A 25906-nucleotide genomic window follows, 5' to 3' on the forward strand; every position below is an offset into this window, starting at 1 on the left:
CATCCTAAAATGCTAGAACGTATGAAGTCTCCATGAAACACACACACACAGACACATACCGAATTCAAATATATGAAATGTCTCACCCAATAAATCAAGCAGAAGGAAGGAAATTAGTGACTGTTGTCTGAGTACTTGAGATCTACAGTTCTCTGAATATGGAATAGAAACGGATAGCCATTTTCTGTTTAATTCAATAGTCACATTAATTTGATCTGTGCTCTTATCAGCTCTACTCAGAGGGGAGACAGACCTTTAGCTTTCACTGGGGCCATAGAACGATAACACACGACTCAAACTTCTCAGAGAGTGAGGTTGTGATAGAATGGCCCCCAACGGTAAAACGAGTTCGAGGATCCCTGCATAATCGGAAATAGCCTACTTGTGGGAGCCAGTGGACATTCAATCTGGGGTGGGTGTCATGGCCCAGGGCAAGGTGATGGGGTCCAGGTAAGGGCATCTGCGTGTGGCCCTGGAGCCTGAGTCACGTGGCGGAGATTGTGCACAAGAGCATGGCCTGGTCCAGCACAGGGCATCAGAGTCCGAGCATGGTGGAGCCTGAACGGTGCTAAGTGATCCGTTTGAAGGTGTATGTGGCTTGGTGTCAATCCTTCTGTCTCTAGGCATCTTCTCTAAACTCGTATATGTATACGTATATGTATATGTATATGTATATGTATATGTATATGTATATGTATATGTATATGTGTATGTATACGTATACGTATATGTATATGTGTATGTGTATGTGTATGTATATGTATATATTCACATGATGTGTGTGTGTGTGTGTGTGTGTATTTTGTGTGAGGGAGGGTCCACTTTCTCCTACTCTAGTGGGTCCTGGGGTTCAAATCCACATAATTCCAAGTCCCAAGTCCATCCAGGCCAAACCTCTTTCTTGTCTACTCCTCCTCTTTGAGATTTAGGTACTTTTCTATCTCCTGTGGCTTTGTCTGAATATAAGTTCAAATAGTACTACTTTCTAATTTCAGAAATAACCCAAATGCAATGGTGAGCTGAGCTAGCTTTAAGATCCCTGCTGGCGTCAACATTAACTACCCAGTAAGTGCCATTTTCAGCATTAGAGGTCTAGAGCCAGGTAAAGTTCAGCACTTCCTCCACTGGACCCTCAGAGCCCACAGCTGTTGTATTTGCCATATCAACTGGCAATTCCTGTGTGTATGTGTCCGTGCCCTGAGGGCTGTGAGCTGCTTCACCGGGAGCTCCGTGTTTCACACCTGGATGGCCCAGGCCCAGAACATAGTAAGTGTCCCATGAATGTGTGTTGCACTGATAAACACCTAAGCCTGCGAAAATGCACAGCAGCCTAGTGTGTGGCAATTTTTTTTATTGACATTTGAGGCAATGGTGCTCAGGATTCCAGGTATGCTCCAAGAACAATGGAATCTGAGAGGTTCTTTTTCAATTATGACAGCAGGTCAAAGGCTTTTTATTTTTTATTTTTTCAATTAAAAACATGTTGGCAGTGGGAACCTTTTTTTTTTTTAGAAGCATACAATTTCCATCTTTCTTCTTCTACCAAACTATTTCTCAGTTTGTTTTCAAGCTTTACATTAAATAATGCTTTTCTCCTGTGCTACTCAGGAGACTGAAATGAAACTGGCCTTCAACTGAATAGTATATCAGAGACTTGCAAACCATATGAATATGTATTACCAAGTTTCATTCTGTGCGTTTGTAACATGTGAACTTTAAAACTCACCACACGACATTATACAGTTTAAAAGGTAAACTAAAAGAACAGATTGCACAGAGTCAATGAAATAAAATGTTCCCAGTGACTAGTGACTACGTTTGCAGTTTATAGTTCAAAACGAAAAGAGAAACCTCCACTCTCAGGACACATATCAAACATCAAATTTCACCCCAAACCCCTAGCCAGTCCCTGTGGACAAGGGGAAGGGTGCATGATCAGCAAAGTTTGGGTCATGCCCGTCATAGACACTAGAATAAATATGATTTCAACACATGGTGATGGGAAAACTGGATAACCACGTGCAAAAGAATTAAGTTGGTCTCCTACTTTGTACCACTCGCAAAAACTAACTCAAAATGGATTAAAGACTTAAATGTAAGACCTGAAACCATAAAGCTCTTAGAGAAAGCTCCTTAACCTTGGTCCTGGCAATTTTTTGGAAATGACATCACAAGTACAAGCAACAAAAGCAAAATTCAGTAAGTGGGACTGCATCCAAGTAAAAAGCTTCTTCACAGTAAAATAAACAATCATCAGCAAGACAAAAACACACCTTACCTAGTAGGAGAAAATATTTGTAAACATATACCTGATAAGGGGTCTATATCCAAAACATCCAAGGAGCTCATACAACTCAATAGCAAACACACTGATTATAAAATGGGCAGAGGACATGAATAGATATTTTCCTAAAGAAGACATACAAATGGCCAACAATTACATGAAAAGATGCTCAACATCACTCATCACCAGAAAAATACAAATCAAAACCACAATGAGACATCATCTCATACCTCTTAGAACAGCACTATGATGAATGGATGAACATGGATGAACTTGAGAACATTGTTCTAAGGAAAATAAGCCCGTCACAGAACAAATACTGCATGATTCGCGTACCTGAAGTATCTAGAGTAGTCAAACACACAGAAGCAGAAAGCAAAATGGTGGCTGCCAGGGTCTGGGGGGAAGAGGGCAACGGGGAGTTGCTGTCTAATGGTAATGAAGTTTCAAGATGAAATGGTTCTGGAGATCTGCTGTACAACATGGAGCTTATATTTAACAAAACTGTATTTTACATTTAAAAATTTGTTAGATCTCATATTATGTGCTTTTTTACCACAACTGAAAAAAAAATGCTACTACTCAGACCCATCCAGATTGCTGGATATTATTGTTCATTCACTTCCACTGCTGCATAACAGTCCATTGTGTAAATGGAATTTTGTGAACTGTTTATTCATTGACTGTCCCGTTGATGGACTCTGGAAGGTCTCCAGGTTTTTATTATTGTAAAGAACACTGCTATTAACACTTTTCACACATCTCTTAATGCCCATATTCAAGAGTATTTCTTGGGTACATACCTTGGAGTAAAACTGCTAGGTTTTTATTTGTTAATGTCCAACTCTACGAAGTAATGCCAAATTATTTTTGCAAAGTGACTGTGATTAATTACACTTCCCAGCAATGTATAAAACACTCCTGTGGATTTATAGCCTCTATGACATTTGTTTTTGTCAGACCTTTTACTTTTCATCAGTCTGGTTGTATTCTTGACTTCTATCTCCCTAAATGAAAATGATATTGAAAACATTTTAATGTGTGTATTGGCCACAGGAGTTTCCTTTTCTTTGAAATGGCTGCTCATGAATCTTGCCTATTTTTCCAACGGATTATTTTATTTATTGAATTGTAAATATATATATATATATATATATATGTATATATATATATGATTGCTATTAATCCATATCAGTATCATATGATGCAAATATTTCCCCCCAGTTTATAAGTTATCTTTTCAATTTCTTTATGGTGTTTGTTTTTGTTGTTAACAGATTTCTCGATTTTTTATATACTAAAATTTGTCAATCTTGTCTATTACATTCAATGCTTTTTCTTTAAAAAAAATTTTTTTTGAAGAAAGCTTTCCTAGCCCAAGGTCTAAGATACATCAATTTTTTCTACTAAGAGTGTTAACATTTTGTCTTTGGCATATCAGTCTCTAACCATTTGGAACTTATCTCTACATAAGTTGTGAAGAAGGAATCCAACTTCACTTTTTCCCATATGGATAACTTTTTTAAGTCCTATAATCACACTGTCCCTCCTTTTTCCATGATCACCCATGCCACTTTAGTCAGATATCAAACATCTATAAATATACTTTGATTATCCCTGAACTCATATCAGGCAGTTTTAATTATCATAATTTCATATTAAGTTCTGATGCCTGGGTAAGATAAATCCTCTCTTCCTGCTATATTCCTCTTCAAAAATGTTCTGGCTATCTCAGATATTTATTCTTCCATAGAGACTTCAGAATAACTTCATCAAATCCTATCAGAATCACCCTGTTGAAATTTTGACTGGAATTATTTATTAAACCTATCCATCAGTGTGAAAAGAAGTGACACTAATCTTGGAAGTTACTATGTATTGTATCACTTCTACCGCAGAATCATAGACCCAGGTTCACAGGGGAGAAATATCAAATTCACTTTTTATGAAAAAAAGAAAAAAAGTAGGCTAGGAGATACTACTGGGGCTCTTTGGAAAATACAATCTGCCACGTAAGTCTCCTTATCTATTCACATGGTATTCCTCTACACTTTTATGTCCTTAAAAATATGCCTTCATAATAAACATGTTTGATTTTCCCTGTGGAGATAGCATAGGTTTTTAGTTAGATTTACTACTCAGTACATTATATTTTCCATCACTATTGTCAGTTAGGTCTTCTCTTTAAATACATTTTTAGTTGCTTGTAATGTAAAGAAATGCAACTGATTTTGAATCCAGCCACCTTGCTAAACACTGCAAATAATACTTTTATTTCTCCTTTCTAATCTCTAGGATTCTAGTATATTTTTCTTATTGCACTACATAGCATCTTTTTTTTTTTTTTGAGAACGAGAAAGAGCGAGCAAGCAAGCAGGGAAGAGGGGCAGAGAAAGAGACAGAGATGGAGAGAGAACCCTAAGCAGGCTCCACTCAGCATGGGGCCCAACAAGGAGCTCAATACCACAACCCTAAAGTCATAACCTGAACTGAAATCAAGAGTCAGATACTCAACCCAGGTGCCCCTGCACTATACAGGATCTTTTTAAAAATATATATATTTAATATATATTTTTGGTATATATTTTTTAAAGTTTATTTTTGACAGTGAGAGAATGAGAGAGAGAGAGAGGAAGAGGGAGCAGCAGAGGGGCAGAGAGAAAGGGAGAGAGAGAATCCCAAGCAGGCTCTGCACTGTCAGCACAGAGCCCAATGCAGGGGTTGAACCCACAAACTGTGAGATCATGACCTGTGCTAAACTCAAGAGTCAGGCACAACGGACTGAGCCATGCAGGCGCCCCCATATAGATCTGTAATAAAACTGGAATACAAGTGGTAATAGCAGGGCTCCCTGTGGCATTCCTTAATTGTAAGGGAATATATACGTGTTTCCCCATTTAGAATGATGGTGCTCCAGATTTTTTAAACATATGCCTTACTGGTTAAGGAATTTCCCTTCTAACGCACCAAGAGATTTTAACATTAGTTGTAATAGAATACTTTAAGGACATTTTCTACATCTACTAAGATAAGCACATAGTTTTTTTTAAAACACTGTCTGATTTGCTAATAACGTCATTTAGAACTTTTGCCTATGTTCATGAGAGAAACGAACTTTTCCCTTCTCATACTGGCTTGCTTTGGTTTTGGTGCCATGGTTATACTTGCCTCATAGAATGAATTGCTATTCTTCCCTCCTGTAATATAATTACAAGAGTTTGAATAAAACTGGGATTGTCCTTGAAATGTCTGTTAGATTGCCTATAAAGCCATCTGTCTTGTGTTTTCTTTGTGGGAAGATTATAATCACTTCTTCAATTTCTTTAATAGCTATTGAAGTTGATTACTTTTGAGGTCAGTTCTAATAAATTATATTTTTCCAAGAATTTGTCCATTTTATTTATGCTTTCAAATTTGCTACTCTAGAATGGTTGATAGTATTTAGTAGTATTCCTTTAATTTGTTTTAGATCTACTTAAATCCCCTCCACATTCGTTACAGCATTTGTGTCCTTTTGCTTTTTCAGTTGGTCATTTTTGGCAGAAAGTTGCTGCCATTATTTTCCAAAAAAACCCCTCAATTTTTGCTTTGTTGATATTCTATATTGTAACACCTTTGATTCTATTTCATTGACTCCTGCTCTTGTTTTTTATTTTCTCTTCAAACTTAATTTTGGTTTATTCTGTCATTATTTTTTAACTTCTTAAAGGATAGGCACGACTCATTAATTGTGAAGTCTTCCTCTTTTGGACAATTTAAAGCTAAAAATTTCTCCCAAAGATAAAACGTAAGAGAACTTTCACTTTTGCTGCAGCCTACCAGTCTTTATGTGTAGAACTTTCATTATCATTCAGCAAATTTCCACTGCGGTGCCCACTTTAACTTGTGGGTTTTTTAGAAGTGTGTCTTTTAACATACAAAGATATCTTTTTGTTTTTTGGTTTTTTTTAAATTTTTTTTTAACGTTTATTTATTTTTGAGACAGAGAGAGACACAGCATGAACGGGGGAGGGGCAGAGAGAGAGGGAGACACAGAATCGGAAGCAGGCTCCAGGCTCTGAGCCATCAGCCCAGAGCCGGACGCGGGGCTCGAACTCGCGGACCACGAGATCGTGACCTGAGCTGAAGTCGGATGCTTAACCGACTGAGCCACCCAGGCGCCCCATATATCTTTTTGTTTTTAAACTTCAGTTCAATTATAGAGTAGTAAGAGTTATTGGTCTACGTGGATTGATCTTTGAAATTTATTGAAGCTTTCTTGGTTGCCTAATATTTCACCAAATGTGAATCCTTCGTGTGGATTGAGGGGGAAATGTGCTTTCTCTAATTCTTTCTTATTTTTAAAGTTTATTTATTTTGAGAGAGACAGAGACAGCTCGAGTGGGGAGCTGGGAGAGAGGGAGAGAGAGAGAACCTCAAGCAGGCTCAGAGCCTGGTGCGTCACTTGAACTCAGGAAACCGCAAGATCATGACCTGAGCCAAAACCAAGAGCCAGACGCTTAAACCGACTGAGCCACCAGGCTTCCCTTCTCTAATTCTTGGCTGCAAAATTCTGTATATATCCATTAGATCAAGGCTATCAATCGCTATTCAGATGCCCTGTATCTTTTTTGAGTTGACAGCTTAATCTATCAAAAATCAAGAGCATGTCTTAAAAACTACTCCTGCGATGTCGGTTTTATCAATTTATCCTTGTAGTTCTGCCACTTTGGACTTCAAACATTTTGAGGGTATTTTATTAGGTGCACGGATGTTTAAAATTACCACATCTTGACGAGTTTAATCCTCTATCATTGTGGTGACCTATTTCATCTCTAAATTTTTTTTTCTTAAAGTCAATTTTATTCTACACTAATCGGTTTTATTTTAATCATATTCATTTTTCATCCTTTCATTTAAAACTTTAAACCACAGGGGCGCCTGGGTGACTCAGTCGGTTGGGCGTCCGACTTCGGCTCAGGTCATGATCTCGCGGTCCGTGAGTTCGAGCCCCGCGTCAGGCTCTGTGCTGACAGCTCAGAGCCTGGAGCCTGCTTCCGATTCTGTGTCTCCCTCTCTCTGGCCCTCCCCCACTCACGCTTTTTCTCACTGTCTCTCTCAGAAATAAACATTTAAAAAATAAATAAATAAAAAATAAAACTTTAAACCACATATATTAGATTTTAATTCAAACTTTCAAGTTTATCCTTCACTTGTGAGTTTAGTGCATTTACTTTTATTGATATATTTGGATGCATTTCTGTCATCTTAATTTATTCTTCCAATTTGTCCCCTTTTTTTGTTTCCTTTTTATCCTTTCTTACCTGAAAGGAAAAAAAAAATCTCTGCATTCCCCACCTCAATAACAATATATCATTTTTTACATTCTTTATTCTTCCTCTCACTAATGTCCATCATATTGATATTACCTAAACTTAACATGTTTTATATGATATACATATAACATCATTTTTAAGACGTTTTCCATATGCACACACTTGTTACCACAGCCTAGATCAAGATAAGCCAGTGAACACTCTAAACGATTAACATTATGGACTTCTGTCACTGGAGATGAGTTTTGCCTGGTATTGAACTTCATAACTTCATATAAGTACAATCCTCCAGTATGCCAATTAAATGTTTTTGACATTTATTCATGATGTTGTATTTATCAGCATTCTGTTACTTTTTATTGCTTAGCAACATTTCATTGCCTAAATAAACCACAATGTTTTAACTTATTCTCTTATTGTTGGGCATTTTGGGCTGTTTCCAACCCATTTCTCTTGGGCCTTTTTTTTTTTTTGCCTTTAATATTCCTAAATTTTGCAGTGAAGAGTGATCATAGTCACTCACTCTCCACTGCAAAAACAAGCCCTGGTCAGAGGCAGCGTTAGGAAGAGACGTCTTTGAGACCGCAGAGCGTTGGCCTGGGGGTCTGAAGTGGCAGAAAGCAGAGGGACCTGTGGGGGGTCAGCACGCTCACCCGTTTTTGCAGCCCCTCACAAGTACGGAGTTCTGTGCTGTCTAGAGCTTGCCAGTGAGCACCCCAGGGCCAGAGAGCCCAACAAGCAAGGGCAGGAACTGTTGTTCCCAAGGCGACCGCTGGGAGAAGTGGGGGAGAAAATCCCCAAGATCTTCTGCTTTGACTCACAAGCCTTGCTGAGCTGTCTCCTGCCACTGACCACAACAAGTGACCCAACCACTATACACGACAGTTCCATGAGCTCCCTGTGAGGCCACGGCTCTCCCACCGCTCTCTCTTCCCTCCCGGGAGTCAATCAGGGGGGAGGATCAGCCGTCCCAACTGTTCAGCACATTGGCTAGTCCCAGCCCCCATATTCTAAACAATTTCCAATCTTTAAATCATACAGAGCAAATGCTATACACATTGGCTCTGTCAGTTTTGTTTCACACTCTACACTTCAAGTTTCCCCATTTGGGTCAAAAATCAAAACACTGCACGGGAGCTGTGGTGTCCTCACCTTGCAGATAGAGGTGTGTGTTATCAGCTGTGGACAAGATACAGGTATAAGACATTTAAAGCGTTGCAGTTACAGACTTCATCCCCCAGTAGACAAAGCATTTTCCCCAGTCCTCATTAAGGCAAACTATTACGTTTCCTTTCAGCCTTTACCACTGCCCCCTGCTTTCTTTCTGTGCAAAGCAGTGCCTTGTTTATTTCAGTTGATGTCAGATTCTTCAGTGCCTGCTGCTGCTGAATGTGGGTACCAAGAAACAACTGGAAGGAAGCTGACAGGTTACCTGTTGATTTGTGCTTCTCACGCAGCATGGGTGACGTGAACTGGGTTCTTTTGGTTCTTCCACACTTGCTGGAGTCACAGCTTGTATGATTCTCAGAATTCACGGTTCTAACTTCAAAAAGCTGACACCTACACTCTAGTGCCCAAAAAGAATATCCCAAGTAAGATTCCTAGGAAGCAATGGATCTTGAAAGTTTAGATTAGTGTCTCTGATTCACGTTGGTGCTAGGTATATTTTCAAATCATTTCTAAAATACTGGGGTTTTTTTTGCTCTTTCTCTACTGAACTAAAAAGATATTCTAAGAGTTTATAGTATTTGTAAACAGTGCTTTTTCTTTCATTCTTCATTTTTAGAACTTAAAAATCTATTCTCATGAAAGAAACACGTATAGTTGTGCATAGTTTGACAGTCAACAGAATTTTCACCCTAATTTACACTGTGAAATTCTGGAGCTTTTACTAATATTTTCCATATTCATTCAGTCAATCAAATAAATATAAAATGTGCATCTCCTTCATGCAAGGCATTGTGAGAAGCAGAAAATTAATGCTCAATCTAGAAGCCATATCTAAGCAGATGGTGGGAATGACTGTATGCAAATCAGAATAATACAAGAAGGAAAAAGTAACTAATATAAAAGCTGAAAAAAAAAAAAAAAGCTAAACCAAAACCGGTATGGAAACTCAAAGAGTAAAGAATTTCCTCCCAGCTAGGGAATCTGACACAGCTTCGCGGGAAAGGTGACATTTGATCTTGACCTTTTAAAATAGCAGAAATGAAGTGTGAGGGTGGGTGGAGGTACCTGATGGAGGAAAGTTGAAGAATTAAGTCACAGAGGTAGGAGAGAAAGGGGAAGCAAGCTAGAGAATGTGAGGGGGTAAAAGGTGAATTGAGAATAAGTCGAGAAAGTACCCATATTCTCTAACCTGTGCAACCTTTTTCTGAATATAGGGAGCCTGGCAAGGATTAACCAGTCAACAAACAGGAGGGAGTTCAAAGTTTCAAGAAATCTTATAAACTTATAGTGTAATAGAACCTCTCTTAATTGGCCCCCACAGAACAGATTTCCTAAGATTTAACAACTCTCTCCATTCTCCCAATAAACACAGTGGCTGACAGTGGAGCCCATGTGCACCGAGGCCAGCAGCACGACCCCTCCAGCACAGCTCTGGCTTCCGGTAGGCAACTTTCAAGCTGACCGAGATCTGACTCTACTTGTTCCTAAACAATTTGAACCACTTAGACTCATTACTGGAATTATGGAATTTGGTTAAATAGTAATGACAGAGGTGAGATGAAAAATATTTATTTCTGTAAGGGCTAAGTTGAATGTTTTGCAAAGAACTGGTATCAAGTAGTCCCTTACAAAGAAAGGGCTATTGAATCTAGTGTGGGGAGGTGATTACAAAAACAAACAAACAAACAAACAAAAACCAAACAGCCAATAGTAATAATTAGCAAAAATAAAATTAGTAAAACATCCGGAAGAATTCCTGGATAAAACAGTAAAAAAAAAAAAAATTTTTTTTCAGGAAGAAGCTGGGGTTTAGACTGCTTAATAAGTGTTAGTTCTTGTTCCATTTCTAAAAACCAAAATTGGAAACTGTCCAGTGCATTTGATATGATTAATGCCCCAAAACAGTGTTAACACCAATGAAGGAACCACCCTCAAAAGAGGCCTCAGCCCTTAATGAAGAGATTGGAAAGTGAATATTCTCATTTTTGAAATAAAATATGTATTTTTTTTCAATTAACCAATTTTTAGCTCCTATCTTTGAGGATGCCAGATTCTGTTTAGCCCAATTATTCCAAGTTTCTCCATGATAAGCAGGTGGATTCTGATAGTTAAGGCTTCCGTGTCATGGGGATAAACTCCACACAGGACATATGGCTTCACACTGGAAAGTCATCTTAGTTTTGTTTTCTGACATTAATACTTCTGGTTCTGACTGTAACTAGAAATAATCACAAAGTCTAAATGGAGATTGAATAAATTCAATAAGCATCTTATAAGCTTTGCGATTTTTCATTGGGAGGCTAATACTTTCACCTCTAATTATATCACGCTTTTCTCTTAAGTTAACTAGAACATTGATCTGTGGGGCAGAGACTGGTGGCTGCCTAACCACTGACCAGCAGAGGACTGCGTCACTAGATATGGTGGTGAGCCCAGCTGAAGGGCTCCACTCTTTCACCTCCCTTGCAGCTGAGAGTGACCATGAGTGTGCCTGTGTTCTGTCCAAGAAGATGTGAGCCAAGTTGTTGGGAGTGGTCTTACAGGAAGGATCCCTAAAAAGGCGGGGACATCTTTTCCTCTCCTTTTCCTTCTAGACATCCATGAGATGACTACCTGAACAAGGCGTGCTTTCCAAGACGTGCTATCAAAGATGGGAGAGAAGGATGGACACTTGAGCCCCTGAGGACCCTGTTAGCGAAGGAACGGCCCCTTGGGGGCTTCCTACATGTAAGAAAAAACACTACAACAGAAAAAAGAAGAAACTTCTCTTTTACTAAAGCCATAGTTATTTTCAGTTTTCTACTCTGCAAATCATGGCTTTTCCTAACAAACTGTAAACCAGGTATCATATCTATAAACTGATACATGACAATCCAGTGTTCATGATAAATATCACCAGAAAATGATTAAAAGTAATTCTCCATTTTATAATCTGCGTTTTTATAATCTCTTTCCATGGCAAGCCAAGGGAAGAATGTTCTAATAGAGTATCTGAGGAAAGCATGTTCTCAGAATTTGCCCAGAACTGCAAGCAATCTGCTTGCTACCAGAATGCTCAGTATCACCGCCCAGATGAACCAAATGGGACGCAGACGTTCCCAAGGCACAGCCGTGGGTAGAAGTAAAGCCACAGGGAAAGACATTATTCACAAAGGAAAAATGCATGAAAGAATTCATGTCGTGGAGTCTACATTGAAACACATATTTTTCTCTTGGCTTTCAGGCAAAATTAGTTAAAAGAGAAATTTATTGAATGCTACCTTGTAGATCTTTTGTGAAACGTTATTTTAAAAGAGCATAACTTTTTTCTGAAGCAGATTTCTCAAGTGCAGAAGGAGCAAATGAAATGCAAAGATGAACGTTGTTGGGAACATTTAAAACAGGATCACGCTGAGCTCATCACATCTTGCTGCCAAATCTCAGAATCCTGGGGTCTTGGCATAGTCTTTCGTACATCCTGAGCTTTGGGGCCCAGCATCCTCTCACCCAGTCCTAGCTGACTTACTATTTAAAATTTATAAGGAATTTCCCATGAGGAATAGTTTTTAACTGGAAGAATAAACTCTAAGTTGCCCATTCACAGGAACAATAGCATTTAATCATCCGATCCCATTGACTTTCTGGACTGCAGCAGGTCAGCAACAGACTGATGGAGGAAAATGGCTACCCTCAAACTGATGGATTCTTTAAGCTGAGGTTTTCTTTTGGATGCTATGTTTTTATTTCTTGTATTTTTTAGTCAAATTGGGAAGGAGCAATATTTCACCAACTCACAGTCAATCTGAACAACCTGACAAGCAGGATAAAATGTACCAAATCTATCTAGCTGCCCCTAACACCTCTACGCCGCGCTTTCCAAGACTCAGGCTCTCCGTGATAGCTTGATGAGCTCAGCGACCTCAGGACTGTGAACACGTCCCCACCGGAAACTGACAATCCTTTTGGAATGCTGAAACCTCAGTTTTGACAACATAACTCGTCTCCCAGCCTATCCCACCCCCAAAGAAATAGAAGGGTTGCAAGGGCACAAAGGATTTAATGTTTTAATGAGAAAGAGCCAAGTTTGTGAGAACTATACGAGAGTAACTAATCGCTAATAACATCCAAGGGACAATCAACTATGTACCAGGTACTATGCTGGGCACTCGAACCTCTCCCCAACTTTACAAGGTAGGTGTCCTCATCCCCGGTTACAGCAGCAGAAATGGCCCCGAGGCTGCCCCAGGGCCGCCATCGCCGTGTACGGATGAAGCCACAGCTGACACCAGGTCCACGTGGCTCCGGAGCCCAGTTCCCTTAACCACGTGGTTATGCTCTCTCATTCCGTAAGAGAACTTGTATGCATGCCTGGCTATGGCAACAGCAGCAACGCTGATCATTGTTCCTACCCATCAGGCTGCCAAATCTGAGGAACATCATGAGTCAAGCAGCAGATCTCAGGAAATGGGGAGAGACAAGGTGCAGCCACAAAGACTAATGATGTATGATTACTACAGATGATGAGTGTACTTAATACTACAAAGGGAAGTTGACAACCTGCAGTTAACTGGGCAATTCTATTTTTCACTCCATTCTTTACAGAACAAAGAAAAATACAGCCAGTTACTCATTTTTGAAAGTGATTTTAGGAAGAGTAGGAAAGGCTCCATCTAGGTCTCCTAAGCATTCTACTTTTTCCTGTTTTCGAAACGAAAGGCTGCCTCCTCCCACAATCTGCTCAAGGTCCTAAATTCAGAGCCTCTGTATCAATGTCTGCGCATCATGGTGGAAACGGTACAGGCTTCGTGTGCATTCACAGCACACCAGCAATACTAACCCAACCAACCAAAAAGGCCAGGAGATGGGAAATTTGGAGACCATGAGGCATGAACTGGTCCCCGACACCTATTTTCTGAATCTTTGCCTAAACCAGAGATGGGTGATAGAAAAAACACTTGACTAGCATTCAAGACACCCAAACTCAAGTCCTATTTCATTAGTAAGTAGCTGGCTAATGTTCAATCATTTTCAAGTTCTAGGCAGTTTTCTACAAAAGAAGGGATTAATCGTTGGTTCTCAAACTGTGGTCAGTGTAAAGATCACCTGGGGACGTCACTAACAATACTCCCGGACGTTGGCCTGAGACTCCGCTTCAGTGGGTCCCGGAATCTGCATTTCAATAAGCTTAGGGGATTCCGATGCTCAGGGCTCCCCAAGTTAGCACCAAGACAGCTGCTGAAATAGTGGGCCGGTGACCTTAGGAACCTTCTGCTTACCAGTTTCCCCACTGGCTGGCTAGACACAATCTGAAGAGACACAGAAGGGAAGGGCTGCCGTCAGGACCAGGAACACTACCTGCCCCTGAGGCTCAGGTCCCTGGACACCAACAGATGGCAGTGCAACTTTTCCTGAAGCCATTACCTCTGGTCCTTTTCTGGGTGACAGTCCTCCTGGGCTTCAGCAGGTAACATCCCCCACTGGTTTGAGCTACTGGGCTACAAATCCCCACCCCCCCCACCACCATGGTATTACCTTGAACTGCTAGAGAAAATAATCAGTTACAACTCTTCCTGATTCCAAAGATATGAGGCAAAGGATACCCTGATATGTCAATCAATCAATGCACCATAAAGGAAATGATTATTTCCTTGGAGAGATCTGATTTTTGTAGAAAAAACAGTTGTTAGCTAGAAGATCCAAATACAAAGACAGGAATTCCAATGAGGAAAAAAAAAAAAAAAGAAGCAGCACAGCATAGCTAGACAGGCAGCCACAGACAAACTACCTAGCCACACTCAGCCTCCATTTATTCACCTCTAACATAGGGATAACAGTAATTTAGAGGAAGACAGATTAAATAATAAACGTTCTAAGAATAGCGCCCTGTGACATAGAAAGAGCCCTTTAAATGGAAGTTACAAAGAAATCCATATCATTATTCATCAGTGGGGGCTTACAAGGTAACAACAAGAAAACGGCACAGAATGTAAGAAACCAGGAGAAAAGGTGGAAATAATTCCCGATTCCTGCTCTCAGAATCGGGTGAATTTTTCAGAATACTGGCATGTCTACTTCTTTGAGTTAACTTAGGCAGCCCAGAAACTTCTGAACTTCCTAGATCTGTTGTTCTAATCAATAATTTTCAGACACTTACAACTTTTTCTGCTTCTATTTCAATATTTAACAACTATTCTGTGCTCATGCTTCTAGCTTAAATAACATCTTCTGACTTATTTTAGTGATGATGGCAATTTGCTAAAGCACTTTAAAACTGCTATTTTGGGGGGGCACCCGTGTGGCTCAGTCAGTTGAGTGTCTGATTCTTGATTTCAGCTCAGGTCACGATCCCAAGGTCGTGGGACTGAACCCTGTGTCGGGCTCTGTGCGGAGCATGGAGCCTGCTCAAGATTCTTTCTGTCCCTTTGCCCCTCTCCCCTGCTCGCTCTTTTTCTCCAAAAAAAAAAAAGTGATTTTTCTGTTAACAATTCAAACTTTCCTATAAATAATGAGTGTACATAACTATGTGTGTGCATGTATACACACACATATGTATTTGTTTTTCTTTTCTTAGACACAATTTTCTTACTTTTAAAAGTGTTGGGAAAACTGCCAAAAGTGATCCATACTTGAATTGATTCTAATTTAAGTTCTCAGTTCAGAACCACATGCCAGTTAAGGTTACATCATGAATGCCTGACAGAATTTGTTCCTGCTAGATTTTATTAAGTCTTAACTCTTCATGATGTTTTGGGCTGAGCTAGAATTTGAACACAGGCCCCATCTGATCATAAGTTCTATTTCTTCCCTCATTATTACACAACATTTCAGAAGCTGAGAGGTGAAAATAATAAAATATAGCAGGTTAACAAATCATATACAAAGGAGTTAATATCACTAAAAATTGCATAAAGAAGCTACTCACAAAATCATAGACGTTTACATGCAAGTATCTCTTCACCAATGTAGATGCCCTGGGCAAAATAAAAGTTTGTGAAACAAGGATCTGTATTGACAAGAGTCAGATTCCATGTAATAAATTAAGGAAGAAAAGGAAATCAGAATTAGTAATTCCTCCAATTACCGCAATTCATATTCATGATGCTGATCAAAGTCTGCAAGCAGCAATTATTAGTCAATTTTCAGTTTCTAAAAATACTTTATTAAATAACTGTTAAGTAGGATTTTTACAAAGCAAATTGCACAAAAAAAGGTAAAAATGTTTATGTTCCCAAAAGTTCCTGTGCCTCTTTTTTTATCATCTTCTTGTTGTCGGCTGCTCTTTCTCACGGAGCCAGTACAAAGGGGCAGAACGAGGACGTCTTCCGTTCTGCTCCTCATCCGGAAGGAAGGCACAGCACCCTGCAGAGACTCAGCGTGTCTCTAGCTAAGAGTTGCTACACGGAGTCTGCTTCAAGGTGGGCTCACCTGGGGTGGCCGTCAGCCTCCGGGCTCCTTCACGGTGCTCAGGAAGAATTAAGAAGCTGAACGAGGTTTTCGAGGCATTTCATATAATAGGCATTTAGCGGGGTTTCTTCTGAGTTTGAGAAAGCTGAAAGAGAAAAATAAGAGTATGGAAGAGTAAGTTTATGAAACTCAGTACTGCACTTAAGAGCGGCCAGAATTCATACCTATTTTTTAAACAAGGTACTTCCATAATGGCTGCCATTACCTATAATACCGAATGAACGCCTTGCTCTTTTTTTTGCCCCATCCCTCCTAATGCCTAAACTCTGACATAACTCAATTACTCGGTACCTCTAGAAACTCATGGTCACAGCAAGAAACCAACCAAAAAAACTATAGACCACTTATAAAGAATCAGACTACAAAAAAATTCATTACTAATTAGTAACAAAATAACTAACACAAACTAATAACTAAAAGACTCCGTACAGTACAAGGAGGACACAGTACAGTGCCTTAGCATAAAAAAGTGTTCAAAGAATAATGCTCATTGAAAACCTGTGTCACTTAAAATGAAAAACGAACTGTGAAAAGAAAACCCTGCCTCATATCATGATCACATCACAGGGCTGAGAGGATACAAGGGCAATGGGATCTATTCTCGGAAGACTGTAATTCAACTCCCTGATGTTAGATCAAAGTTTTCTGTTCAAGGTCAATTCTAATTGGGCCCAGCTCTTATCACCTAAGAACACACTACGGCACAGCGGTAGCCACTGGCAAAGGACATTTAGTGCAAGAAAAAGAAAAGGAGTTGGAGAAAGATCACAGACATGTTTCAAGAAATTATTGTATCTCAAACCTTCATCTATCAAAACATTTTATTATTTAAAAGGTGACGTAATGAAAAGCATGGACCAGTGTTGAAAACTGTCTTTTCGCCGTGAACTATCCAAGTATTTCACTAATCACAGAATTCACTGAATAGCTTCCAAGGTTAACTGTAATCTCTTTCATAATAAAACTTACTTTTCTTTGCTAACGAATATGCTTCATCCACTCTTCTTTTTATTGATGGGTTTTTCAAAGTTGTTTTTGCCTGGAGATAACATAGAGCAACCCAAGAATCAGACTTCTTCCCACACGCCAAGGATCAGGACACTACAGTACTAAAGCCACCACTGCTGACCGCAAGCACTGAGCAGATTATCATGAAGCACGACAATGTGGTCAGGGGGATTAGACAGAAGCACATCCCCCTGGGTCGTCGCCCACATCCTTCCCTCTCTAACTTGACTCTTCTCTGCTGCTCCAAGTTCTTTGTCCCCTGCCCTGCCCTTTACCCCTTCTCTCCTAATCTCAAGTCTTAAAGGAAGACTCAGTCTTGGTTTCAATATTTCATATTCCCTCAAGCCCCAGATTTCAGATTAAAATATATCAAACGGTACCAGGTGGTCAACAAATATTTACTAAGTGACCGTAAAGTGCCAAACCCTGTGCTAAGCCTTGGGGACACACGGTGAAAGCGACAGCACAGCCTTTCGCCTCTTGTGCTGTCAGCCAGCGGGGAGAGCAGGCAGCACAGACAAGGGACTATCAGCTGAGAGGGCACCATTAGGGACGGTGTCTATGGGAACGCTGTCTGTCACTGGCCACTATTTAATGGCTAGATACCCAAGGGCACTTCTCTCAGGAACGAGATGTCTGCAGTGAAAGAGAAGACCAAAGGCCAGAGAGGGCAAGTGCGAGGCTGCACCTGCTATCGCTCCCTTGCGGCCGGCCCTGTGCTGCAGCCTTCCAGGAATCGGGTCCTCTCAAAACTCAGCGGCGACACAGGCTAGACAAAGAGGAATCACACAGCTGGATAAAACTTCGTTATTTGGTTTTATTTCAGGATATATTTTTCCCGAATACATCTTTTAACAGAAATGATCTATACTAACATTACATCAATATGCCAAATCAAGTTATACCAACAGGGAGAATTCACCCAAAAGAGACAGACAGCCTTCTGAAATGAGACATCCTGTTAATTAAATGACAATGATTTCAACTGATGGCTCACTAATTGTATAAATGCACAAGACAATAAGGTCCTTGAGTTCGTTTTGTTGTTGTTGTTGTTGTTTAAAATGTAGCTGATACTCCTCTGGCGCCCCTGGCTGCACTCTCAGAGGCTTGGATTTGCCCCTGGCTAGAACAATGACTTTAAAAACTGACCTTTTGATAATTGTGAATCAGAGCCCAAAGCGCAGCTGCTCCAATCCTCTGAGCATGTTGATTCTCGCTTTCCAGACAGGCAGCTAGCACACTAATGACTTTTTCTAATAATAAACACATTAGGGGGAAAAAAACAAAAGTTCAGTCCCAGACATCACAATGCATTCTGATCTTGGACTAGTCAGATACTCCCTTTGCCCCCATCAGAATACATACAAAGTTGGTATCACTAGACTGTGGCAAAAACAATCTGGTAAACCATACGTGGGAGGACAACCTTACAACAAACTATCTTCATGACGGGCACAGAACAGTCATGGCAGCCTAATTCTTTTGGCCCTAATTCAACAAAGGCACATTCATTTAAACAACAATAGTGCAGAAGTAAGTAATTATACAAAGAGTTGTATAAATGAGCTGTTCAATTATAGTTCACATTTTGGTGTGCAGGAAAACAGATGTGCTCTTATGATAAATTATAAAGACCATTATACAAACATCAACAGCATGGGTTACTATATAAAACAATAATCAAGAAATACCAGATTAGTTAAGCCTTTTAAAAAAGGACTAAACATTTTAGAGAAATGCTTTTGTGTACTTATGTGTCAGAGGAAACAGTGATTTAAAGGCATATCAACACACAAGATGTGTCCCCTTTTTGCATAGCTAGGCAGACTGTGAAATCAAGACTTACAAGTTATCTGCAGCATACTATTCGTTTTAAGGGAAGACACAGAGAAGTCCAGTCCCAAGGAGATTTGTCAGGGTGTTTCAGAAAAGTATATGAACCTATCTTATTACTAACTTTTATATATTTTATTGTATCAAATTATTTTTCCTCTAAAATCTATGTTTAAAAGCATGTTCCATTTTTAAGCTCAGATCCTGGAGCCTGTTTCAGATTCTGTGTCTTCCTCTCTCTGACCCTCCCCCGTTCATGCTCTGTCTCTGTCTCAAAAATAAATAAACGTTAAAAAAAAAAAAATTAAAAAAAAAAAACAACATTTGATGATACTCAGAGAAACACATGCTCAGAGCTTGTTATTGGGAACCCTCTCTCTCTCTCTAACCACTCCCCCCTCTACTGGATGCATCTAATTAAATGGTAACCTGGTTGAGGGCAGAGTCTATATCTGCTCACTGATAAATATTCCAACCACAGTGCCAGTGTATTTTAGAGGCTCAATAAATACCAGTTGGATGAAAGATTCCATAACTTGGGGCACCAGGGTGGCTCAATCAGTTAAGTGTCTGACTTCAGCTCAGGTCATGATCTCGTGGTTCACAAGTTCAAGCCTGAGTCCAGCTCTGTGCTAACAGCTCGCTCAGAGCCTGGAGCCTGTTTCAGATTCTGTGTCTCCCTCTCTGCCCCCACGCCCCCCTTCTCTCTCTCTCTCTTTCTCTCTCAAAAATAAATAAAACATTAAAAAAAATTTTTTAAAGAACGATTCTGTAACTAAAGCAACAAAAATGCTGTTTAGGTGATTCTATTTAGTTGTTATTTTTTTATTTCATTTATTTATTTTTTTAATTTTAAATCTTTTACCGACAAAAAAAAAAACTTCATAAAGTGAATTCTGTACCATCAAGAGACAGTGTGGAAGGTACACAGAGTGCTGAACTTTCTGCCAACCAGCCCCTACTCCTTACCACCCACCTCCTCCCCATTCCCTGGCTTCCCTGGCTTTTCCCATAACTTCCCCATAATTAGCCTATATAAATAGTTACCCAATGAAACTCATTATGTGCGGTTGTAGGTGACAGCTCGTACTCTTAGGGCACATCACCCAATGAAAGGGTGATTCCCATGTGTTTCTCTATCATCAAATGTTTTTTTTTTCTTTTTTAATTTTTTTTTTTTTTAACGTTTATTTATTTTTGAGACAGAGACAAAGCATGAACGGGGGAGGGTCAGAGAGAGGGAGACACAGAATCTGAAACAGGCTCCAGGCTCTGAGGTGTCAGCACAGAGCCCGACACGGGGCTTGAACTCACGGAGTGCGAGATCATGACCTGAGCCGAAGTCGGACGCTTAACCGACTGAGCCACCCAGGCGCCCCTACCATCAAATGTTTTAATACAGTGTACTAAACTTAGCATATAACCCCTGATCTAAAGAAGTTTATAATAACTCCTTCTACCAGTTACTATCTCTTAAGCATTTTTTTCAAAAAAATTTTTAATGTTTATTCATTTTTTTGAGACAGAGAAAGAGAGCATGAGAGTGGGGAGGGGCAGACAGAGAGGGAGACACAGAATCTGAAGTTGGCTCCAGGCTGTGAGCTGTCAGCACAGAGCCCAACGCAGGGCTCGAACTCACGAACTGAGATCATGACCTGAGCTGAAGTCTGAAGCTTAACTGACTGAGCCACCCACGCACCCCTCTTAAGCATTTTTTTTTTTAATTTTTTTTTTTTTAGCATTTACTCATTTTTGAGAGTGAGAGAGACAGAGCATGAGCAGGGGAGGGGCAGAGAGAGGGAGACACAGAATCAGAAGCAGGCTCCAGGCTCTGAGCCATCAGAACAGAGCTCGACATGGGGCTCAAACTCACAGACTGTGAGATCATGACCTGAGGCTGAAGTCGGACGCTCAACCGACTGAGCCACCCAGGCACGCCAAGCATTTTTAATAAAGTACATACATAGATCAATTAATGTGATGCCCCCACTGATGATGCAACAGGATAAGTTTTTAAAAATACATTTCATTGTGAGATATAACACGGTTACAAAAAAGGCACATTAAAATAGATATGAAGTGAGCACCTACAAACACATATAAATAACCCCAAAAGATAACAGTAAAATGTAGCTAGATAAGTAGGAAATGAGTTTTACTTACTACTTTTCTTCTTAGTATAATTGATTTAATTACACATTTAGGGATGCCATCTTTATAGTTTTCAGAGCATAGGACTTTCACCTCCTTGGTTTTTACTCCTAGGTATTCTTTTTTGGCACAACTGTAAGTGGGCTTGTTTTCTTAATTTCTCTTTCTGTTACTTCATTATTAGTGTATAGAAACACAACAGTTTCTGTATATTGATTTTGTATCCTGCGACCTTACTGAATTCATTTATCAGTTCCAGTAGAGATGGTCTTTTCTGTATATATCATAATGTCAACTGCAAAGAGTGACACTTTCACTTCCTTTCCAATCTGTACGCTTTTTCTTTTTCTTGTCTGTGGCTAGGAATTCTAGTACTATGTTGAATAAAAGTGGTAGAGAGGGCACATCCTTGTCTTGTTCCTAATCTTAGGGGAAAAGCTCTGTTTTTCACCACTGTGCATGATGTTATCTGTGGGTTCTTCATATATGGCCTTTATCATATTGAAGTACGTTCCCTCTAAACCTACTTTGTTGAAGGTTTTTATCATGAATGGATGTTATACTTTGTCAAATACTTTTTCTTCATCTATTGAAATGATTGTAAGGCATTTATCCTTTCTTTTACTGCTGTGATATCACATTGATTGATTTGCACATACTGAATCATAGTTGAAACACGGGAATAGAATGAATCCTACTTTATCTTGGTGAATGATTTTTTTTAACGTGTTCTTGGATTCGGTTTGCTAATACTATGTTGAGGATTTTGCATCTATGTTCATCAAAGATACTGGCCTATAGTTCTCTTTATTTGTAGTATCTTTATCTGGTTTGGGTATCAAGGTAATGCTGGCCTCAGAGAATAGTTTGAGAATAGGTATAACTCTTCTTTAAATGTTTGGTAGAATTCACCTTTGAAGCCATCTGGTCCTGGACTATTGTTTATTGGGAGTTCTTAATAACTCATTCAGTTTCATTACTGGTAATCAGTCTGTTCAAAGTTTCTATTTCTAACTGATTCAGTTGGGGGAGGTTCTATGTTGCTAAGAATCTGTCCATTTCTTCCAGGTTGTCCAATCTGTTGCCATATAATGTCTCATAATATTACAATTCTTTGTATTTCCATGGTATCAGTTGTTATTAATCCTATTTTTGATTCCATTTGGATCCCTCTTTCATTTTTTTTTTTTTTAATGAATTTGGCTAAAGGTTTAGCACATTTGTGCTGATCTTTTCAAAGAATCAGCTCCTGGACTTCATTGTTCGGTTCTACTGCTGTTTTGGTTTCTATTTCATTTATTTCTGCTTTGGTCTTTATTGCTTCCTTCCTACTACTGGTTTGGGGTTTTGTTTGTTCTTTTTCTAGCTCCTTTAGCTATAAGGTTAGGTTGTTTACATGAGATTTTTCTTGAGGTAGGCCTGCATTGCTCTAATCGTCCCTTTTAGAACAGCTTTCGCTGCATCCCAAAGATTTTGGACTGTGGTGTTTTCATTTTCATATGTCGCCATGGATTTTTGCTTTCCTCTTTGATCTCCTGGTTGTTCCAGTCATTGTTTAGTAGCATATGATTTACCTTCCATGTAAATCTCCAGAGTTTTCCTTGTGGCTGATTTCTAGTTTAATAGTGCTGTGGTCAAAAATGATGTATAGTAGGACTTCAAACTTTCTGAATTTGTTAAGACTTGTTCTGTGGCCAAATATAGGATTTGTTCTGGAGAATGTTCCACGGACACTTGAGAAGAATGTATATTCTGCTGTTTTAGGATGGAATGTTCTGAATATACCTGTTAGATCCGTCTGATCTGCTGTGTCATTCAGAGCCACTGTCTGCTTGTTGAAGTTCTGTTCGGATGATCTGTCCATTCATGTAAGTGGGGTGTTAAAGTCCCCTACTATAACTGTGTTACTATCGATTATTTCCTTATGTTTGTTAGTAGGTGCTTTATGTATTTGGGTGCTCCCATGTTGGGTACATAAATATTTATAGAATTTGTTTGGCTATTATTTCAAATCTTTCAATTTTTCACTTTCCTATCACCTGCAAACATTCCCAAGTTTGTCACTTATTTTTCTAAATATGGTATAACTAAATTTATCTTTAAATCTGTGTTTTATAATTATAATATCTGAAGCCTAGGCAGATAAGTTGGTATATTTCTCCCTGCTGGTTCTTCCTCATGTTGCCATGTTTCCCGATGGGATTGGTCACGTTTAACTGTATACTAGTGAATACTTCTGAAAAATTAGTTGTGGAGGTTCTCTGAGGCTTAGTGTGCACTTGTCCTCCTCCATCAGAGTGGCAGATTGCTTCTGCTAAGCACCCAGAAGCACTGTCGATCAAGGTTCGGCTCAAACCAGGTCATAGGCCACTCAGACTATGCATCTGTGGGGTGCAGAGCTGTGGGGAGCAGTCTGTGGTGCCCATTCTCACACTTGTTCTTCTTTTCTTTATAATCACCTGGATGTGGGTTGGGGACCAATTTAATTTTGATTCGTCTTTCTCTTAAGAGGCTAGGTCTTTGGGGTTTACACAATACAGCCAAGATGGCCCCAAACTCCCCCTGTCGTGGATACTCTCAGCTGTATTTCCCTGACTCCTTGGCATGCCTGAACAAAAGCCAAGCATACAATGTTGGCAAATGTCCTCAAGACAAAAAATGCACATTTCCTGTATATATTTTGTGTCTCTCTAGGCACAGACTTTCAATCAAAATGGGCCTGGGAGTTTCCCACTATCTTTTCAGTTCTTCAATTTCTTTAAGGTAAATTTTGATATATTTTATCTAGCATATTTTTGTTGTTTTCAGAACAGACCTTGCCTGACATTTATAGAAACAAGGAATACTCTGGCTCTATTTTTCCAAGCCTCACAACCTACTCTATTCCTGACCATCAAAACCAGAGGTTTGGGCACTAATTATCAGAATTATGCAGTCTTACATGGTAGATTTTTAAGCTAGGTGCCTCTGCGAAGCCCTCCCTCTGGATCCCCAAGGGGAAAAGGCCTGTGACATGCCTCCAAAGATCCATACAAAAACTGCACAGTTGCTGCCTCTTATCCCTGCCTTGGAGGCCCCGATGTCATGTCTGTGGAGCTGAGGAAGCTCCTTCTTACCAAAAGTTTGCCCATGTGCTTTAAGCTAAGGAAGAAGAGAGAGCATCACTGTTACAAAGAAAAGCTAAAAATAAATCCAGAGGGAAAATGCAGACTTCTCCTTGAGTTCCCTTAAGCTGTCCTTTTTCCAACTCTCTTAGTAAGAAAATTGCAGTGAGTAGTCCCCAAAGAAAAAACTTTCTGAGAAAGAATAACAGATGAGAGCAGGCATGGGAAAAGATCCCTCACGTAGCTACCTCACTGCCCTATGTGGCAGGGCCTATCATTATCCCTCTCTACCAAACCAAGGGCTGAGGCACAAGCCCACGGTGGCCAGCACAGCATCCGTAGAGGAGCTATGGAAAAGCAGAGCTCAGATCCACAGTTCATCTCACTACGTTAAAAGCTGACTGAGCTTCTAAAATCTTTCCCTATATTTCCAGCTATCCAATAGTTATCAGAAAAAGAGAAGCACCAGCACACACGGGAGAACATAAGCATAATCACTGACACTCACTTAGAAACTCCACATGTCACAGGAAAACACCTGTAAGAAAACACTAAGTACAAAACATGAGAGGAAAACACAATTAGCCCATCTGGAGCAGCCACTACGCTCCATAAATGGTTCCAGGCACTTCATGTGTGTTTATAAACTGATTTCTAGAGCCCGCCTCTTTTTATTTCCCCCAAACAATGCGATGCCTCCTTATAAAACTCCCTCCCTATAAATGTCACACTCTACTCACAGAAACAGCACATGGCTGTAGAAACAGACCTTTCCATTTCCCTCTTTCTGTTTCAAAATTATTCTGAATCCTCACCTCCACCTGTCCTACATCTCAGAGAATCAGGTCTCTGTAAGGCTAATTTCACCATTTGGTCTTGGATCCTGAACTCTCCTGCCTACTCAAGAGCTCTCTCAATCACTGAATATTCACTGAATGCTCACTAGTGACAGGCACAATTCTAGATGCCAAGTGAAGAAAAAAGACAGAAACCTCTTGACCTCCTAGGAGCTAATGTTCTAGTGTGGGCAGACTAGGAATGAACAGATATATGCCAAAAACACATATAGTATCTCACCTGGTGGTAATGTCAACAGGGAGGGAGAGGAGAGAGTGAGAGAGAGAAGGATGGGAGGCAGGAAGAAGGATGAAGGATGTGGGGGTTATCACGTTGGCAGGTTGGTCTGAAGAGGCTTCACTGACACCGCAGCACCTGCTCAAAGACCCAGGGGAGCCAGGAGAACAGAGATGGGAGAAGTCAGGGTGAGGCCAGAGAGCGCCCACGCCAGGCTCCTCCTCCCTACCACCTCCGGGATCCAGTGCAGCCACCAACAGCAAGACTCCTGGCAGCCCCTGGAGAGCTGGAGCCATGTCTGGTTCATCCCTGAGGACAGGGGTCACACCTGATTCGTTCCAACGGCCTCTGCCTCCCACACTGCCTTGAACACAGTGGTGCTTAACAAATAGTTGGCAGATTACTTATAAAACATTTTGTGTTTTACTCTAAATGGAATACTGTACGAATGACCACATGTATAAATGGGGGTGTGTGTGTGTCTGTGTGTGTGTGTGTGTGTGTGTGTGTGTGTGTGTGTG

General features: G+C 40.0%; 1 protein-coding gene across 10 annotated transcripts in view; it reads right to left on the reverse strand.

Moving 5' to 3' along the window:
- Nucleotides 1–15893: 15893 nt before the first annotated feature.
- Nucleotides 15894–25906, reverse strand: part of RTTN (rotatin) — a 167513-nt gene continuing 157500 nt past the window's right edge. For 6 of the 10 annotated variants that reach the window (XM_042961735.1, XM_042961736.1, XM_042961737.1 and 3 more), the window contains 3 exons: nucleotides 18373–18476; nucleotides 17182–17251; nucleotides 15897–16297 (listed from right to left, as the gene is read on the reverse strand). In XM_042961735.1, coding sequence (XP_042817669.1) covers nucleotides 16212–16297; nucleotides 17182–17251; nucleotides 18373–18476 — 260 coding nt within the window. In that variant the 3' untranslated portion in view covers nucleotides 15897–16211. Of the gene's footprint in view, nucleotides 16298–17181; nucleotides 17252–18372; nucleotides 18477–25906 lie in introns of all 10 variants that reach the window. The other 4 variants (XM_042961734.1, XM_042961732.1, XM_042961731.1 and 1 more) reach the window with 2 other exon arrangements.

This window comes from Panthera tigris, chromosome D3 (genome assembly GCF_018350195.1).
Source record: "Panthera tigris isolate Pti1 chromosome D3, P.tigris_Pti1_mat1.1, whole genome shotgun sequence".
In the NCBI taxonomy this organism is placed as follows: Eukaryota; Metazoa; Chordata; class Mammalia; order Carnivora; family Felidae; genus Panthera; species Panthera tigris.